General features: G+C 40.3%; 1 protein-coding gene across 2 annotated transcripts in view; it reads left to right on the plus strand.

The window, feature by feature from the left end:
* The window catches only part of LOC106585080 (polypeptide N-acetylgalactosaminyltransferase 9), a 91816-nt gene that overhangs the window by 67676 nt on the left and 3223 nt on the right, over nucleotides 1–20917 (plus strand). For both annotated transcript variants that reach the window (XM_014170867.2, XM_014170868.2), the window contains 3 exons: nucleotides 3277–3462; nucleotides 5313–5450; nucleotides 11088–11183. In XM_014170867.2, coding sequence (XP_014026342.1) covers nucleotides 3277–3462; nucleotides 5313–5450; nucleotides 11088–11183 — 420 coding nt within the window. The remainder of the gene's footprint in view (nucleotides 1–3276; nucleotides 3463–5312; nucleotides 5451–11087; nucleotides 11184–20917) is intronic.

Raw genomic sequence — 20917 nt, forward strand, 5'->3', positions numbered from 1 at the left:
CTGATAGGCACTACAGAGGGTTATGATTAATGTACAGACTAGTGTGCACATTGACTGAGAATGGAGGTGATTGAAGTGATTGTGTTAGCTGTGTTGTTGGCTAGCTCCTGACGAGTGAACACATTTTCTATTCCAGGCAAAATTGCAACTCATTAGCTCACTGTTATGGATGTATCCAAATAAATGTCACTTGAAAACAGCTTAAACAAATGCAAATGCAGCTACTATGCTGTTATTCTGGCTGCACTTTTTGACGTGACTGTAAGTTAGCCATAGTTGGCTAGCTAGCAAGCAAAAGATATGAACGTTGCCAGCCAGTTTGTCAATGGAACATTTATAACAAACGACTGGGTCGCGTCCATAGATACAGAGCAAAAAGAACGAACTACTGGCTCGCGTCTCTGGCAAGCGAAGCGATAGAACGAACAACCAGCCGGCTTGGGTAGCAAACCTAGATTTGTGTCGGGACTATATCTTGTGGAAGGATGAAATAATATGAATAAATTCATCAAAATAAAGTCTTTCATGAAAATATGTCAATTATTATTTGAATATGTTGGTAATAGTGTAATTCCACTGCATGTTCATCAGTTAAGTGCTTGTGCTTTAGTAGAGGCAGGATTGAAGATGATCCTGTGTTTGTTTGATTAGGTCTTTGTTATTTGAAACCTAACCGTTGATCAGTAAAACAATAAGTCATCTATTAGTGAATGCAATGTCATCCACAGACACACAATGAATGCAAGTAGTTTGTATGTTGTCGCCATGAAGGTGCTTACGTGTCAAGTAATGGTAATAGCGCAGATTGATTTATTAGTCCAGTCCATTTATTAGTCACTCCACACTTCACTGCTGTTTAATCTAAGAGAGGGTTTACAACCAATCTGGGTCATTATGGAGGTAGATTGAGTCAAAGGCAACCATTGAGGGTGTGAGATGGAGGAGGGCAAAGGCCTTCACAGCTAGGGTATGGATCAGAAAACAAATGTAGTAATGTTATGCCTTTATTAACATTCAATTAAACACTCACCCACATAAACACGCTTGAGTGGTACTGTACAGTACATGCAAATGATGGTAACAGTGACTTGATTAATATTTGATGTATTTCATTTCCATGAACATGGCACACCGTACCATATGGCTTGGGGGCTTAGCGGCTCCAACATCTTTCCTCAATGAATTTCACAGACCGGCAAGAAGTTATTTGGTTTATTTGAATACTTGATTTGACTTCTCCTTTTGTTAGCACTCAGCACAGCATGCTCTATTTGTATAGTGCTTGTAATACAATCGCTCAAATACCTCTGCGTTATGTGCGGTGAAGTACAAGAAGTTCCAACATAAGCTGTCACAAACTGCGAGGGAAAAGATGGAGGAGTATATGCTCTGCATAGCAGCAGTCTTTTTGGGGTCATACACTTAACAAAGGGATGTTTTCCAATGCAAGCATTGTTTTTAGTGTCAGTGGAAGGCCCAAGTCAATGCAATGGGTTTCATTTATGCAGCCCTGTCCAACAAAAAGGGTGGAGAACAAACTTTTTCCACAATGTATCTTGACTAGGGATCCATCAATCAATGGAATCTGAGCAATGACATTTCTCCTACTGACTCAATTCCCTCTGCTCTGCCTCATGCCCACACTCACTCAGTGCACCAACATGTGTCATTGCATGCAGTTTGGTATGAAACCCTCTTATGTTTCACATAAAGTAGGAGCACAGTGGAATCCATGCTAACACAAAATATGAAACATTAGTGGTACACCTACAGTAAGTCACTACAATGTAAAGTATTCCTTACTACCCCCTCCAAAACAATGGTGATGTCACTGCCAGTCCAAATTTTGTTTTTTTACCTTAGGGTGGTGACTCATTAGTATGTAATTAAAAAACGTATTAGTATTTCGGTACTATAAATTCGACTGGTGGAGGTCCTGGTTTCTTCAGGGTATTTCTCTGCGGCATGCAGGCAGTTATCTGTGTCCTCTTATGCTGAGCATGAGGTAAATGTTGGGTTCAGTGGAATGTTAATGGTTTGGAACATCTGTTCTGCATTGTGAAGATTGTCATTAAGAGACTCTCGGAGTGCTGGTGGCTCTGCAGTTTAAAAGACAGGAGGACTACATTACCATATGCTGTCCTCTCTATCTTTCTGCTCTGGTGTTGGAAATGTTCTCGTTTTAAGTTCTCTCTCCCTCTCTACTTTGACTTTCCTTTATATGCTGTCATTTTGTGTCTGGGCAAGTGTTATCCTTATATCAGGTATGAAGGTAAGACCCAGATGCAGACAACGTCGAATTAACAATGGTTTAATAATCCAACAGAGGTAGGCAATAGACAGACTGGGGTCAGTAAACCAGAGGTGGGGCAACGGTAATGGACAGCAGGCAGGCTCAGGGTCAAGGTAGGCAGTGGTCAATAATCCAGAGGTGGGGCAAAGGTACGGGTCGGCAGGCAGGCTCAGGGTCAGGCAGAGTGGTCAGGCAGGCAGGCGGGCTCATTTTCAGGACAGGCAAGGGTCAAAACCAGGAGGGTGAGAAAAAGAGAGACTGGGAAAAACAGGAGCTGGGGCAAAAACGCTGGTTGACTTGCCAGTTCGTCTTGTTTGTCAACAGAAGAACAGAGAACACAGGTATAAATACACAGGGGATAATGGGGAAGATGGGCGACACCTGGAGGGGGGTGGAGACAATCACAAAGACAGGTGAAACAGATCAGGGTGTGACACCTTAGGTTGGAATTGTTTTCCAATAACCTGGAAGAATTCATTCTGGTAGTCGTTGCTGATGATGCAGCCACTATTTTCCTTCCTTGAGTATTGAGTCGGTCACAGTTGAGTGTCACTGCATTTTTCAGGCCCGTAGTCAGTCAATACTTTTTGCAGTGATGAACGTTTTTCTCCAGGATTACATGCTTTTACCACCTATTTCTATGTATTACCACTTTTTAACAGACAGACACTATTCAACCACAATCCAGTGCCAGGGTTACTGTGTGTCACAGGAAACTCTCTAGGGACACTCATATTTATGGGCCATTCCCATACAGAGCCATTTATCAGGCCTGTTTTCACCCTCTTCAGCAGAAAAGAATGGCCTGTGGAACCTAATTGCTGCATCAAGCAAACGCCCTCCTCCGTAAAAAGATAAACAAGGAGGCAGCTATAACAGCTAGCAGGAAATCTTGCAGATACAGATGTTTTCTCTGTCTGAACTACTAAACAATCCTCTAAACTAGGCTTGACTCTGTCTTCTCTCTGCTGTCTCCTCTCTAGGTGTGGCAGTGCGGCGGGAGCATGGAGGTGCTGCCCTGCGCCAGAGTGGCGCACATCGAGCGGACAAAGAAGCCGTACAACAATGACATTGACTACTATGCCAAGAGGAACGCCCTGCGGGCCGCCGAGGTCTGGATGGACGAGTACAAGTCCCACGTCTACATGGCCTGGAACATCCCCATGAATGTGAGCGTAGCCATAGTCTGACAGTGCCGGACCTATGGAGAACATACGGCCAAGGTCAAGGCTAGTGTGATGATAGAAATAGAATGACATTCTGTGAAAAGAAAGGGCTTATTTCTATTGATGATATAAATAGAATGACATTCTATGACAAAACAGGGCTTATTTCTATTGAGTGTAATGGAGGTGGTTCGGTGAACCAAGCTCATGAGTAACCTTGCCTAAGACCTGAAGACTTGTGTTAGCTAATACCTAAGCTTTAGCTCAGCAGGGTAACACAGTATTATGGTGCACAGGAGACCGAGTTCGAACACAGATGGTCACATGAGTCTGTCTGCTCTTTTACTCATCCATCCATCCATCCATCCATCCATCCATCCATCCATCCATCCATCCATCCATCCATCCATCCATCCATCCATCCATCCATCCATCCTCACCACTTGTTCATTCAGACCAGCATCCTGATCTGTGCCGGCAGGGCCCCTCTAGAGAGACTATGCCTCAATGGAAATTCAGAATTCAGATTTCATCCAACTCAACCTTCAGAGCAGCTCAGTGAAATCTGAACGACGACGTCTGGCTCTGAGTGGTGGAGCTGAGAGCTGAAACCAAATGAATGAGGGGGCCTTTCATTTAATCAGAGTCCGCTTTCATATACATCAGTTTAGACATAATTGCTTTCAAGAGCCATTGAAATGGGCTTAGAAAATAATAATTTTCAATAATAAATTTAAAAAAGAGCTTAATGGAGAACACTAATTTAAGTACTGCAAATTATCTGTGTGTCACAATGCTTTATTAAAACACAGCCTGGTAGAAATTGTATGTTTTTCAAAACATTATTGTCAGTAGAAACAAGCTTTGGATTGTGTTTCACTCAAACAAGGCCTCCTACACAGGAGCACATTAAGGTAACAATCCTAGGGAGGCCAATGCCTCTGTAAACGTGGCAGAAAGCTAGGGAGAAGACGGGACAGGTACAATGGATGCGTGCAGGAGGAGCAGCCTACTGATTGAAGGCCTCCGACAGTAACTAAGACAGCACCCTATAGACAAACTAGCTCATCGCATAACATTCTTTATGTAATTACAATCCCAGTGGCATGGTGCTTTTACCTCTCTGTCCCATGGCACAGAAGTTATTTCATGTACTGTACAAAACGTTATCTTATAACTAATCCATCTCCCATTCCCTTCACCACACACACAGAATAATTGGTTATTGGTTACTCTGCTAGGAGGGCAGGGTCTATGATTCACTGTGGTTACCACCATCAGGTAGTCCAAATAACGTCTCCCAAATGGAATGCATCTGTTAGCCTAATGTTATAGCTAGTTAGAAAGACAGAGGACAATGCCATTATTCTCAGATATTAAAATATGGTTGGTACCCGTGGAAAAGGGAGATTTTTAAAGTCACTGTGCCTCTTAATGAGGCAGTGTATGTCTGCTGCAGAGGCCAGGGCACAGTGCAGAGCTCAGAGCAAAGCAGTGATTAAGCAGCCACCTCCCTGCACAACACCGGCCGGCACGGCAGGGCCGCGAGGACTCATAATTAAGCAGCTGATTAGAATTTGCACAGCATACATGTCTAATGAAAGAACAACGAGGGTCCCACATGACAGGCCACCATCCATCCACCTCTAAACCAAATCCACTATTCCTCTCTCAGGTTCTCTCTTTTCTTTTCCTTTTTTCTACCCTTCCTCCCTCCAGCAGTCTTTCCAGGCCTCCATTTTTCTATTCAAAACCACAACAAGTGTAGTCACATGTTGCTTAGCTAAGTAGATAATAAGTAATAGCCTCCTGGATAAATGTTAAATGTGATTTATTTTCCTGTTTGCTACCAGAACCCTGGGGTTGACTATGGGGACGTGTCTGAGCGGGTGGCCCTGAGGAAGAGGCTGCAGTGTCGGAGCTTCCGCTGGTACCTGGAGAATGTCTACCCAGAGATGCGCATCTACAACAACACAATCACATATGGGGAGGTGAGACATTCACTGTTCACTATCAACGATAGCGATACAAAAACAAAGCATGTTTTGAGTGGAATACCTATACTGTATGTAGTGGAATACCTGATTACATTTTCACTATCAATGACACAATAAAAGAAAACGACACAATATTTGAGTGGAATAGCTGCAGCCTACTGTGTGTTTGAAGACACGTTCTACAAATAATACACATTTCAAATTAGTTCATTTGCAAACCCACATATTCTTGAAATCTTCCCTTCAGTCTTTTGTTGAATTATTTGGCATGCACTTGTCTCTTGCAGTGATTGCAGGGTGTGCTTTGTTTTTTTGCTCTGTATTTGCATATAAGAGCTTCAATATAAGAAGCAGTGTTTTCTTTAATGTCACATACAGTACTACGCGAGTTATGTTTACATAATGTATACTCAATCAATCTACCATTGACATTGTATTTCACCGCTTCTGCACTTCTGCAAGATTACACGTTGAAGGGAAATACATTAATTTACAGGGAGTCATCGAAAGGTAAAGGTATCATGTTTCCACAGAAACGCTGCGCAGCTACAAAATTTGATGCAATTTCGACGTAATGAGTTTTAATTACACACTTATTAGCTTTCGATGCCGACTTGATTGTTTGGGCTCGGCTGCACAACCCTGCACAGCGGAAAAGATTATGACAGGATGAGAAATTGAGCGCAAGAAGTCAGACAGCCAATTCAGAATCATTGTAAAATAAAAAGACTTTTACTTATTGATTTCGACATCAGAGTCGGGGGAGAAAATCAATAAGCTTTTCAAGTATATGGTCGGCATATATCAGAATTAAAATAGGCCGTAACTTCATCAAGCATCACAATGTTGGTGACCCTGGCCCCATGAATGCTGCTAGCCCTGCTTCTTGCAAATGGATTCAAGTCTTGGAACAGTTACCTTGTGTTTGCCATACCGCAGCAGCTGAACCACAGCTGAACCACAGCTGCACTGACCAGACCAGTGGCCCAGTACATCACTGGGACCATGCTCCCATCCATCCAGGACATCTACTCGAAAACGGTGCCTGAGGAAGGCCCGCAGCATCACCAAGGACCCCACACACCCCAGCCACGAGCTGTTCACTCCCTTACCGTCGAGCAGACGTTATCGGACCGTTATCGGATACCAAAAGGCTTTGAGACATTTTATATCTACAAGCCATCAGACTGCTGAACACTTGAACTGGATTGACCACCAGCTCAGACATACACACATCCCCCCCCCCACACACACACACACACACACACACACACACACACACACACACACACACATAAACATTCATGCAGCACACACATCACAACTGCTGCTACCAGTTTCTTACTATGATTTGTAAATACTGCACAATTTAAACACTTACCCTCCCAATCCCCCCTTCCCCAAAACATGTGTCAATATTGGACTATAAATTCTGCCTTCCTGTATTATACTTATGCTAAAATGTTTATTCTGTTCTACTGAGCCATTTACTTTATGTTCATATTGTTATCTTTTATTATTTCTTATTGTTGTTGCATTGTCGAGAAGGAAACTGCAAGTAAGCGTTTGGTTGGACGGTGTATACCATGTGTATCGAATACATACGACTCTTAAAACGTACAACTTTTACCAGACAACACAACATGATAGATATCTTCATGTAACAGTATTGTTTCTGTCCCTCTCCTCACCACAACCTGGGCTTGAACCAAGGATCCTCTGAATACATCAGCAACTGCTGCCTACGAAGCATTGTTAGATATCGCTCCACAAAAGCTGCAGCCCTTGCAAAGCAAGGGAAACAACTAGTTCAAGGTCTCAGAGAGAGTGGTCACTGATTAAAACGCTATTAGCACGCACTGCAAACTATCTAGCCATTTCACACCGGTTACATTCACATGGTGGAAATAAAGTGATACACATTCAATCAAATAGTCTTAAAAGCACACTAATCCACACTACCATCTGGACCAGGAGTCCAGATCAGTCCCGAGACCCCAGCTAAAATTGGCTTTTCATATATCTGACATTAATTTATCTGCATGTTCAGCCCTTATATTTAGCCTCACTATGAAGTGAGGCTAAATATAATTAGAACACAAAACAACACAAAACATTTATTAATTAATTTATTTATTTTATATTTAACTTTTGTTTAACTAGGCAAGTCAGTTAAGAACAAATTCTTATTTGCAATGACGGCCTACCCCGGGCCAAACCTGGACAACGCTGGGTCAATTGTGCTCCACCCTATGGGACTCCCAATCACGGCCGGATGTGATACTGCGCAACTTGGGAGCATTCATGAATTTTATTGACAGATGTCAATAAAAAAAATAAGGTCTGCCAAAGCAAAAACCTAATCAAAATGAATTTGTTTGCTCACTGGGAAATGAATATACAACTACTCAGTGACAACTGTGTGGAGTTTGGAGTTTGTGACAGCAACTATGTGAGCTTATTAGAGTATTATAGACACTATGTCCTGGGATTTCCAATGATCTTCTATGTAGAAGAACCCATTACCTTCTAATGCTTGTCATAGACATGTCACATGTGCGTATTCATGAGAGTCTCAGCTTTTAATAGATAGCTTTTACTAGCTTAAACTATTAAGACTCTACATATGTTTTTGTAAAAAGACCCAACTCCGGGCCCCTTCTGGTTCCGCCCTTGTCTCACAAACACAGAATAATGGTTGGTACAGTATCTACGGATGCAGAAGAAATAGACAAATACAATGGCCCAGAACAAATCCCAGAAGTCTGTAACTGTTTTAAAGGGGTCCAAAACATCCCGGTGTTACGGTGAGACTCATTGGGTTAAAATGGAATCTCTCATCACTGTAGTGTTTACATTCTTACTTTATGAGATGTGAGATGATGATGAAGTGCCGTTTCTTATTACTAATATTTACAAAAATATATATTTTACAGTATATTCTGGACAAGAGGCTCTAAAAATTATCGAAAATAGGTTCGATAAGACTGTTATAACAACAGTTTTGTGTTTATACCATTAATTCCCTTCTGAAAATAATAAATGCAAACTTTGCACAGACTCATGCACTGAGTACATCTTTCCCTGAATCTAAGCGTAGCCTGATTTCCATCTTCATGTGTGTATATATCTGTGTTGTTTGGTGTGTTGCAGGTCAGGAACCGTAAAGTGTTTTTTGTATGGTGTGTTGCAGTTCAGGAACAGTAAAGTATCTGTCATGTTTGGTGTGTTGCAGGCCAGGAACAGTAAAGTGTCTATGTTGTTTTGTGTTTTGCAGGTCAGGAACAGTAAAGTGTGTATGTTGTTTTGTGTGTTGCAGGTCAGGAACAGTGAAGTGGCTGTGTTGTTTTGTGTGTTGAAGGTCAGAAACTGTAAAGTATCTGTGTTGTTTTTTACATTGCAGGTCAAGAACAGTACATTATATATATTTTTGGTGTGTTGCAGGTCAGGAACAGTAAAGTATATTTTGTTTGGTGTGTTGCAGGTTAGCACCAGTAAAGTGACTGTGTTGTTTGGTGTGTTGCAGGTCAGGAACAGTAAAGTGTATGTGTTGTTTTATGTGTTACAGGTCAGGAAAAGTACAGTATCTCTTGTTTGGTGTGTTGCAGGTTAGCACCAGTAAAGCAACTGTGCTGTTTGGTGTGTTGCAGGTCAGGAACAGTAAAGTATATGTTGTTTGTTATGTTGCAGGTCATGAACATTAAAGTGTATGTGTTCTTTGGACTGTTGCAAGTCAAGAACAGTAAATGATCTGTTGTTTGGTGTGTTGCCGGTCAGGAACAGTATGTTGTTTGGTTTGTTGCAGGTCAGGAACTGTATGTTGTTTGGTGTGTTGCAGGTCAGGAACAGTATGTTGTTTGGTGTGTTGCAGGTCAGGAACAGTATGTTGTTTGGTGTGTTGCAGGTCAGGAACTGTATGTTGTTTGGTGTATTGCAGGTCAGGAACAGTATGTTGTTTGGTGTGTTGCTGGTCAGGAACAGTATGTTGTTTGGTGTGTTGCAGGTCAGGAACAGTATGTTGTTTGGTGTGTTGCAGGTCAGGAACTGTATGTTGTTTGGTGTGTTGCAGGTCAGGAACTGTATGTGGTTTGGTGTGTTGCAGGTCAGGAACAGTATGTTTGGTGTGTTACATGTCAGGAACGGTACAGTTTATGTGTTGTTTGGTGTGTTGCAGGTCAGGAACAGTATTTTGTTTGGTGTGTTGCAGGTCAGGAGCAGTAAAGTATCTGTTTGGTGTGTTGCAGGTCAGGACCAGAAAAGTATCTGTGTTGTTTGTTATGTTGCAGGACATGAGCATTAAAGTGTCTGTTTGGTGTGTTGCAGGTCAGGAACAGTAAAGTGTCTGTTCTTTGGTGTGATGCAGGTCAGGACCAGAAAAGTATCTGTGTTGTTTGTTATGTTGCAGGACAGGAACATTAAAGTGTCTGTATTCTTTGGTCTGTTGCAGGTCAAGAACAGTAAATTATCTGTTGTTTGGTGTGTTGCAAGTCAGGAATAGTATGTTGTTTGGTGTGTTGCTGGTCAGGAACAGTAAAGTTAAGGTGTTCTTTAGTTTGTTGCAGATAAGGAACATTAAAGTATCTGTTGTTTGGTGTGTTACAGGTCAGGATCAGTAAGGTTTATGTGTTGTTTGGTGTGTTACAGGTCAGGATCAGTAAGGTTTATGTGTTGTTTGGTTTGTTGCAGGTAAGGAACATTAAAGTGTATCTGTTTTTTTTGGTGTGTTACAGGTAAGGATGAGTAAGGTTTATGTGTTGTTTGGTGTGTTGCAGGTCAGGAACAATAATGCTTATGTGTTGTTTGGTGTTTTGCAGGTCAGGAACAGTAAACTGTCTATTGTTTGGTGTGTTGCAGGTCAGGAACAGTAAAGTCTCTGTTGTTTCATCTTTTGCAGGTTAGGAGCAGGAAATAGTCTGTTGTTTGGTGTGTTGCAGGTCAGGATCAGCAAAGTATCTGTTGTTTGTTAAGTTGTTGGTCAGGAACAGTAATGTGTAGGTTGTTTGGTGTGTTGCAGGTGAGGAACAGTAAATGTACTGTGTTGTTTTGTGTGTTGTAAGTCAGGAACAGTAAAGTGTCTGTTGTTAGGTGTGTTGCAGGTCAGGAACAGTAAAATGTATGTTGTTTTGTGTGTTGCAGATCAGGAACAGTAAAGTTTCTGTGTTGTTTGGTCCGTTGTAAGTCCGGAACAGTAAAGTGTCTATTGTTAGGTGTGTTGCAGGTCATGCACAGTAACGTGTCTGTGTTGTTTGGTGTGTTGCAGGTCAGGAACAGTAACGTGTCTGTGTTGTTTGGTGTATTGCAGGCCAGGAACAGTAAAATGTCTGTTGTTTTGTGTGCTGCAGGTCAGGAAGAGAAAAGTATATGTGATGTTCGGTGTGTTGCAGGTCAGGAACAGTAAAGTGTCTGTTGTTTAGTGTGATGCAGGTCATGAACAGTATATTTTAGGTGCTGTTTTTGTGTTGCAGTTTAGGAACTGTAAAGTGTCTGTGTTGTTTGGTGTGTTACAGGTCAGGAACAGTAAAGTGTCTGTGTTGTTTGGTGTGTTGCAGGTCAGGAACACTAAAGTGTTTGTTGTTAGGTGTTTTGCAGGTCAGAAACAGTAAAGTGTCTATGTTTTTTGGTGTGTTGCAGGTCAGGAACAGTAAGGCCAGTGGCTACTGTCTGGACCAGGGATCAGAGGACGATGACAAAGCCATTCTCTACCCCTGCCACGGGATGTCCTCACAGGTTAGCAGATTTCACTCTCTTTTGTATATTTACAAATAATATAAAGACTCTGTTTACATTTTCGGGTTGTTTGAACATGAAGGTACCTTCTTTCTTCACTAAATAATTTAAGCATTATTGTTACAGTATGCAGTGTATGACACTTATCTCAATATTGACAGCCAAGCAAAATCTACAAATCACATTTCATTTTGGGGAAAAAAGCTCAGAATTGTGAATATATTTACAATATAATGAACAAAAATATAAACGCAACATGTAAAATGTTGATCCCATGTTTCATGAGCTGGAATAAAAGATCCCAGAAATGTTCCATATGCACAATAAGCTTATTTCTCTCAAATTTTGTGGACAAAATTGTTTACATCCCTGTTAGTGAGCATTTCTCCTTTGCTAAGATAATCCATCCACCTGACAGGTGTGGCATATCAAGAAGCTGATTAAAAAGCATGATCATTACACTGGGGACAATATAACGCCAGTTTTGTCACACAACACAATGCTACAGATGTCTCAAGTTTTGAGGGAGAGCGCAATTGGCATGCTGACTGCAGCAATGTCCACCAGAGCAGTTGCCAGAGAATGTAATGTTAATTGCTTTACCATAAGCTGCTTCCAATGTGGTTTTTGAGTATTTGGCAGTATGTCCAAATGGCCTCACAACTGCAAACCACATGTAACCATGCCAGCACAGGACCTCTACATCCGGGTTATTCACCTGCAGGATCATCTGAGACCAACCACCTGGACAGCTGATGATACTGAGAAGTATTTCTGTCTGTAATATGGCCCTTTTGTGGGGATAAAATCATTCTGATTGGCGGGGCCTGGATGGGCCTGCCTCCCAAGTGGGAGGGGCCTATGCCCTCCTGGGAACACCCATGGCTGCGCCCCTGCCCTGATTAAGGCCTAATAAAAAAAATACATATATTGACTTTGTTCCTTATATGAACTGTAACTCTGTAAAATCGTTGAAATTGTTGAATGTTGGGTTTATAATTTTGTTCAGTATAATTCATAATTCGATTGATTTTTGCTTTCCCATTTGTTTATTCTAATATTTTAATCAATGGCCTCCCTGGTAGTTCCATTATAGAATATTCACTAGGTGCTGACCTGTGAGTGTGAGGGCAAAAGGGTCTTTGCAACTATTTTTGTTTGCCTGCAATCATGCAAATATTATTCATGGCTGATTTTTTTTCCCCCTCTGGATGCGGAGTGACATGTTTATTATCAGTCGCAGGCTGAATATAAAATAGTTGCAGAGTGTTGGCTGGCTCTTTTCCCCTTCCATCCTCCGGAGAGAGCTCAGTGCGGTCCAGTAAAGCTACACTGAGTCTTTAATCCTACCCTCAGGGGAAATAAACAAATGGAAATGAATGTTATGTCATTGTATCATTAGATTACAAAGCTACTACACAGGATCCAATTCCATTTTTAGAGTCGTTTTGATTTTACTGAACTTTTCCTATTACGTATAAAAAATGTAATTGTGCGGAATAAATCTTTATTAGTCTCTCTGTTTCCCCCATGCCTCTTGTAAGGAGGTTCAAAACTAAGATGACAATGGCTCACCTTGTCCATTTGGGCTAATCCTGATATAGGGCATGGCAGAGGATGGGGATTCCAGGGCCAGGGTCGCCCCACTCAACCCACCTGGCTCATCCCAGCAGGAATACCTGAAATGTGTGGTGTACATGGAGCAGTGGACAGTGTATGTTGCTCCCTGTTCTCTGTTTGAATCATTTATGCTAAGAGGCCTTTTAAGACCCCAGCAAAGGGATCGGTAGTAGTCAGGGGCTGCGTCCAAATGGCATAGGATGTCATTCTCATACAGAATAGGGTGACATTGTGGACGCAAACAGGGTGTTTCACATCACACGCTGGTCTCCTGCTGTTGCTCAACCCCCATAGGGAGAGGAAATGAGCTGTGTTCTGTCCAGGGATTCTGTACTGTATGGTCGGCTTGCTTAGGAGAATATAACACAATAGATATCGTAGGAGAAAATCCAAAGAAAAACCGACCGGAATCTTTTTTTTTTGAGAACCCATGCTCTTACAATGGAAGGTATAGGGGCATACTGAATTCTAACTCCTAAGATGCAATTCCTATGGCTTCCACAGGGTGTCAGCAGTCTATGTTCAAGGTTTTCGGGATTGTAACTTCCAAAACAAATAACAAATATCAGTTTTAGAACAAGGACGCAGTCTTGGAAATTCGTGTATGCGCACGCAATGAAGACAGAACACGAGCTAAAATCGGTTTCCTATTGAACATACTTCTTTCTGTAAGAAATATTATAGTTTGATTACATTTTAGGGTATCTGAGGAGTAAATAGAAATGTATGTTGACTTGTTGAAACAGAGTTTAGGGGTAGATTTTCAGATTCCTTTCTCTGTATGTTGAACGAGTGGATTACTCAAATCGATGACGCCAACTAAACAGACTTTTTGGGATATAAAGAAAGATTTTATCTAACAAAACGATACTACATGTTATAGCTGGGACCTTTTGGATGACAAATCAGAGGAAGATTTTCAAAAAGTAAGTGAATATTTAATCGTTATTTGTGAATGTATGAAACCTGTGCTGTTGGAAAAAATATTTTGATGTGGGGCACCGTCCTCAAACAGTCTCATGGAATGCTTTCGCTGTAATGGCTACTATAAATCGGACAGTGCAGTTAGAGTAACAAGAATTTAAGCTTTCAACCGATATAAGACACTTGTATGTACCTAAATGTTTAATATCCATAGTTTTTATGATTATTTATTTGAATTGCGCCCTCCAGTTTCACAGGAAGTTGTCCCGCTAGCGGGACCCCTAGCCCTAAGGGGATTTATTTATTTCACCACTTTTTAACCTCATTTCATTATCTCCAGCACAATACCAGTGTCTACATATGTGAATACAGCACATTTCAAAGTTTTGTAGAAAAAATATTTAAAGTTGAAAGTTCTAATCAATGTAGTGCTGAGTGATTAACTAAAATGTCAGTTACAGTTGAAGTCGGAAGTTTACATACACCTTAGCCAAATGCATTTAAACTCAGTTTTTCACAATTCCTGACATTTAATCCTAGCAAAAATTCCATGTCTTAGGTCAGTTAGGATCACCACTTTATTTTAAGAATGTGAAATGTCAGAATAATAGTTGAGAGAATGATTTAATTCAGCTTTTATTTCTTTCATCACATTCCCAGTGGGTCAGAAGTTTACATACACTCAATTAGTATTTGGTAGCATTGCCTTTAAATTGTTTAACTTGGGTCAAATGTTTCAGGTAGCCTTCCACAAGCTTCCCACAATAAGTTGGGTGAATTTTGGCCCATTCCTCCTGACAGAGCTGGTGTAACTGAGTCAGGTTTGTAGGCCTCCTTGCTCACACATGCTTTTTCAGTTCTGCCCACAAACTTTTTATAGGATTGAGGTCAGGGCTATGTGATGGCCACTCCAATACCTTGACTTTGTTGTCCTTAAGCCATTTTGCCACAACTTTGGAAGTATGCTTGGGGTCATTGTCCATTTGGAAGACCCATTTGTGACCAAGCTTTAACCTGACGGATGTCTTGAGAGGTTGCTTCAATATATCCACATAATTTCCCTATCTCATGATGCCATCTATTTTGTTAAGTGCACCAGACCCTCCTGCAGCAAAGCACCCCTACAACATGATGCTGCCATCCCCGTGCTTCACAGTTGGGATGGTGTTCTTTGGCTTGCAAGCCTCCCCCTTTTTCCTCCAAACATAATGATGGTCATTATGGCCAAACAGTTCTAGTTTTGTTTCATCAGACCAGAGGACATTTATACTTGCGTACTATTGTTTGTACAGATGAACGTGGTACCTTCAGGCATTTGGAAATTACTCCCAAGGATGAGCCAGACTTGTGGGGGTCTACAATTTTTTTCTGAGGTCTTGGCTATTTCTTTTAATTTTCCCATGATGTCAAGCAAAGAGGCACTGAGTTTGAAGGTAGGCCTTGAAATACATCCACAGGTACACCTCCAATTGACTCAAATGATGTCAATTAGCCTATCAAAAGCTTCTAAAGCCATGGTATCATTTTCTGGAATTTTCCAAGCTGTTTAAAGGCACAGTCAACTTAGTGTATGTAAACTTCTGACCCACTGGAATTGTGATACTGTGAATTACAAGTGAAATAACTTGTCTGTAAACAATTGTTGGAAAAATGACTTGTGTCATGCACAAAGTAGATGTTCTAACCGACTTTCCAAAACTATAGTTTGTTAACAATACATTTTTGGAGTGGTTGAAAACGAGTTTTAATGACTCCAGCCTGAGTGTATGTAAACTTCCGACTTCAACTGTATTTTTGTTTATTAAACAACTAATTTACCAACGTCAGTTCAGTTATTTGAATTCCATTTCGTTAAGTTTTCTTCTGTGAGCGCAATGTGTAGTTTCTCTAGAGATAAATTTAGATCAAACCCAAACTGTGCGATGTAGTAGGGAATTGAGAGAAGAGACAGAAGAACGCACTATCGAGAGGGATATAGAGCAGTTGTTTCGTGAGGTATCTCTCTACCTGAAAGTACATGATCTAAGTGATTGATAGTTGGTATTCAGCAGTCATAAAAATATATACTATTTACTTTGAAAAGCTACTAGTATAGTGTATTTGTCAGAGAGCATAGTCAGCAGCTTTATAAATGGGATAATGTAATTGTACAGTGGAGTACAGTACAGCAATCTCAGAGTGGCACATTGCAGAGCTGTCACTCTGTGGTAGAGCGAGGTGTGGAGGGGGGATTACCATAGCACTCTGAAATACTTCCTGCTATACAATAACACACATACATCATATTTACTATACTGTACCCCAGCCTGGTGTTAATGAGCCAATTAGTGAACTCATGATTAGCCTGACCCAAAGAGGCTCCCACCCAAACTTTACTGCGCTAAGTAATTGAGCATCAGGCTCTAATGTTTTGAGAACAGGTTGATTGGCTTGGCATAAAAATTTCCGTATGGTGGCAAATTATTTGTTATAGTCAGATTTGAATTGCGTTAGGAAATAAAGGCATCCACTCCTTAACGCTGTAAACACATCGTAACAGGGATTATATTGCTGGACTGTCTACAGTTCTCATTTCCACTACTGATGAGTCAGTTTATCACGCCAGTGGTTCAAACAGTATGGAAAAACAGCTACCACTTTGTGATACAGATAGGGCTGTGTCGGTCATGAAATTTTGTCAGACGGTAACTGTCAAGCAAATAACTGCCGGTCTCATGGTAATTGACCATAAATTAATATAAATACATTTAGCATCTCCAGGCTTCCACGCATTGCATACAAGCCAGTGATGCGGACCTTTGAAACATCTACATTTGAAAAAGTCGGATAAATAAATGTTATATAGCCTACACCATCACAATAAATACATTATTATAGGCAGGTCTAAAGAAACATAATGATATGAAGAAAATGTGGCTTATTTCAGAAGAACAGAATAGCATATTCTGAGTTGTCCTTATGTTAGGCCCAGATCTGGCTATACCATATGGCTGTGGGCTACACTAGTTCATTTAGCAGATAAGATTTGCTTATAATTCCTGGGGCATTATTTTATATTATTATAGGGTAAGAACACAATTGAATGTAGCTGAATAAAATAGAAAGGATATTTTCCCCAAAAGATTTCTGAGGGAGTGTGCACATGCAGCTTTTCTGTGTTAAGTGGTTAACAAAGTGATCATTTGAAACAGGTCCTCCTACATTGCCTTCAGAAAGTATTCATACCCCTTGAATTATTCCACATTTTGTTGTGTTACAGCCTGAATTCAAAATGGATTAAATAGATTTTTTTTCTCACCCATCTAAACACAACACCCATTATGGCAAAGTGTGTTTAGAAATGTTTGCAAATTTATTGAAAGTGAAATACCGAAATATCAAATTGACATAAGTATTCACTTAACTATTCATAAGTATTCACACCCTGTTAGAATCACCTTTGGCGGTGATTACAGCTGTGAGTCTTTTCTGAATAAATCTCTAAGAACTTTGCACACCTGGGTTGTGTCGTGGAAATTTATACTGAGAGAGACTTTGTCAGGATGAAGATGAGACAATGAGGGATTGTTCTAAACTCTTCCAGGCTATCTCTATCTCGGGTCACACACACCACATCTTGTCTATGGAATGCCAGCTGTAGATATTTATCACCAAGTCATTGTCAGCTCGAGCTATCTCTAGCAAAACCCGTTCCCTTGACCATACGCCCAGACTAACTGCAGGAAGCTCGAGTGGAAAGCACCCCTTTACAGAAACACAGTATTAATAGAACAGAAATGTCTTACTGTTTGTTAAGTATTAATTGTTAGCTGTTAATATCAAACAAATCAGGTAAATACATAATTTTTCTCTCACAGTTGTACAATATTTGCACATTATACAACGAATGGGTCTAATCCTGGATGCTGATTGGTTGAAACCACATTCCAGCCGGTGTCTATTCCACAATTTACAACCGGCTAAAACTATGATGTTGAAATGCCTATTTACTCTGTTCCATCTCACTGACAAATCCACTGTCTCATTAGCCCATCCAGGCCATTTATAAACTTGATCTCCACTATAAAAAGCATCTAGACATTATCTCCCATTTCTTTTAGACTAGCATTTGGTTGTCAACAGCAGAGATTTGTATAAACCTTACTGTCTTTCTGACATTTGTACATTGTTTCAATATTGAAATTCGATCATCAGCTGTCCCATAGTAATGCACATGTCGGGAATTGGGATGAGACAGACAGGCAGACAGCTTTTCTCAGCCAGTCGAAATCAAGAATCAGAAGGCATCATTTTTATGGATATATACAAACAAATGTCAATAGAAAACATGTCAAACGAAATGAATTGTAGATAGTTTTCAGTCTTTCCAGCTTTAGTTTGAAGTGATTGTGTTAGCTGTGTTGTTGCCTAACTTAGCTTTTCTGAGCAGTGTCCTGACGAGCACATTTTCTATGTCAGGTGAAATCGCGCATTATTAGCTTATTGTTATGGATGTATCCAAATAATTGTCACTAGAAAACAGCTTAAACAAATGCAAATGCAGCTACTTTTCTGTTATTCTGGCTGCGCTGTTTGATGTGACTGTAAGTTAGCCGTAGTTAGCTAGCAAGCAAGGGATAAGAACATTTCCAACCAATATGGCAATAACACACTTAGAATGAACAACTGGGTCACGCCCATAGATACATAACAATAACACTTAGTCTCGGGCCTAACAACACCCGTGGCAATATATCCACCAAACACCAACTTCTCTGGTATTATCACTTAATTATAATTTTTTAATTCTTCAATCTCTAACAAGTTGGTTGTTGATCATTTCTAGACAGCAACTTTCAAGTCTTGCCATAGATTTTCAAGCCGATTTAAATCAAAACTGTAACTAGGCCACACAGGAACATTCAATGTCCTCTTGGTAAGCAATTCCAGTGTATATTTGGCCTTGTGTTTTAAGTTATTGTCCTACTGAAAGGTGAATTTGTCTCCCAGTGTCTGTTGGAAAGCAAACTGAACCAGGTTTTCCTCTAGGATTTTGCCTGTGCTTAGCTCTGTTCTGTTTCCTTTTATCCCCCAAAAAAGAATTTGTCCTTGCCGATGAAAAAGATACCCATAACATTATGCAGCCATCAACCATAATTGAAAAATATGAAGAGTGGTACTCAGTGATGTGTTGTGTTGGATTTGCCTCAAACATAACACTTTATATTCAGGACATACTGTAAAGTTATTTTCTTTGCCACATTCTTTGCAGTTTTACTTTAGTGCCTTATTCCAAACATGATGCATGTTTTAGAATATTTGTATTCTGTACAGGCTTCCTTCTTTTCACTGTCATTTAGGTTAGTATTGTGGAGTAACTAGAATGTTGTTGATCCATCCTTAGTTTTCTCCTATCACAGCCATTAAACTCTAACTGTTTTAAAGTCACCATTGGCCTCATGGTGGAATTCCTGAGCGGTTTCCTTCCTCTGTGGCAACTGAGTTAGGAATGACACCTATATCTTTGTAATGACTGGATGTATTGATACACCATCCAAAGTGTAATTAATAACTTCACCATGCTCAAAGGGATATTCATTGTCTGCTTTTAATTATTTTTTTTACCCATGTACTGTGCCGATAGGTGCCCTTCTTTGCTAGCCATTGGAAAACCTCCCTGGTCTTTGTATTTGAAATTCATTGCTCGACTGAGGGACCTTACAGATAATTGTTTGTGGGGTCTAGAGATGAGGTAGAGAGATGAGGTAGTCATTCAAAAATAATGTTCAACACTATTATTGCACACAGAGTGAATCCATGCAACTTATTATGTGAGTTGTTAAGTGTATTTCTACTCCTGATTTTATTTAGGCTGACAATAACAAATGGGTTAAATACTTATTGACTCAAGACATTTCAGCATTTCATGTTTTATTCATTTGTAAAAATGTCTAAAAACATAATTCCACTTTGACATTATGGGGTATTGTGTGTAGACCAGTGACACAAAATGTTAATTGAATCAATTTTAAATTCAGACTGTAACACAACATGTGAAAAAAGTCAAAAGGTGTTCATACTTTCTGAAGGCACTGTATGCTTAATTTATAACTGTATGAGTGATTTATGCAACTTTAGAATCTATTAGAAATCAAAACATATAGGCTAAGGTTTGTATCATAACTAAAGCTGCATGATGCGACTCTGATGATGATTTTAAAAAAGTTGCATGAAACGTATGTGCTCTAGCCTACTAATTAGCCTACTAATATAAGTGTGGAAATTTGTTTTATTTAGAATGGCCCACAAAAAAAACATAGCCTGCACTCGAATAGTGAATGGAGGAAAAGCTTCCTGTGGTTATATTTTTTAATATGCCGGGTAGGTTACACCGGTTGTAAAGCGGATTAATGTGCTTCATTTTAAGAATTGAACAATAAATATACTGTATCACAAGAAAACTGGGATCCTCTTTTAAATAGTGGCAAGTCAAAACTGTTTTCACACGCGATTGCACATTGACTGGGTTTATAAAAATACATATTTCTGCACGTGCTGGGCATCATTCACAAGTGATAATATTCTCACCCATCAGACTATTCTCAATGTAATGTTGTCTTTACATGTACTTAATAATAAATGTGTGAAATTAGTTTTGATTTACTGTAGAATGGGCCATTATTATGCAACTGTCAGAACAGGAGCAGGGAGAAAATAGACATGCACTTGAATAACTAATGGAGGACACTTTTCCCGCTGTTCATTTTCATGCCAGCCAGGTAGGCTACTCCGGTTGTAAAGTGAAGCAATATGCTTAATAGGCTATTAGTAGGCCTAGCTTATAGAAAGCTGATGGGATCCTCCTCTTTTTAATAGAGGCCATCAAAACTCTGTTTTCTCACGCAATTGCATAGCATAGGCAATATATGTTGGGCTCATAGGAACACATTTCATTCCATGCATCAACCAGCTATGAGGAGCAGGCTCTCGCTGCTCAACCGGTGATCCTATTCCGCTCAGACTCTTAATGCCAGGGCTCTGATTAAGTTTTTGATTTGATTTTCGACCCATTTGCATTGATGTCAGAGTGATTAGAGGGACAATAGAGTACCAATAGAGTACCAGGCCATTAGCGACTAGCCATTAGCAAGTTTGGTATGCTACTAATGACCATCAGCGGCATCAACGTGCACTTTTGGAGAAGCCTAGGG

Source organism: Salmo salar, chromosome ssa24, assembly GCF_905237065.1.
Source record: "Salmo salar chromosome ssa24, Ssal_v3.1, whole genome shotgun sequence".
Taxonomy (NCBI): Eukaryota; Metazoa; Chordata; class Actinopteri; order Salmoniformes; family Salmonidae; genus Salmo; species Salmo salar.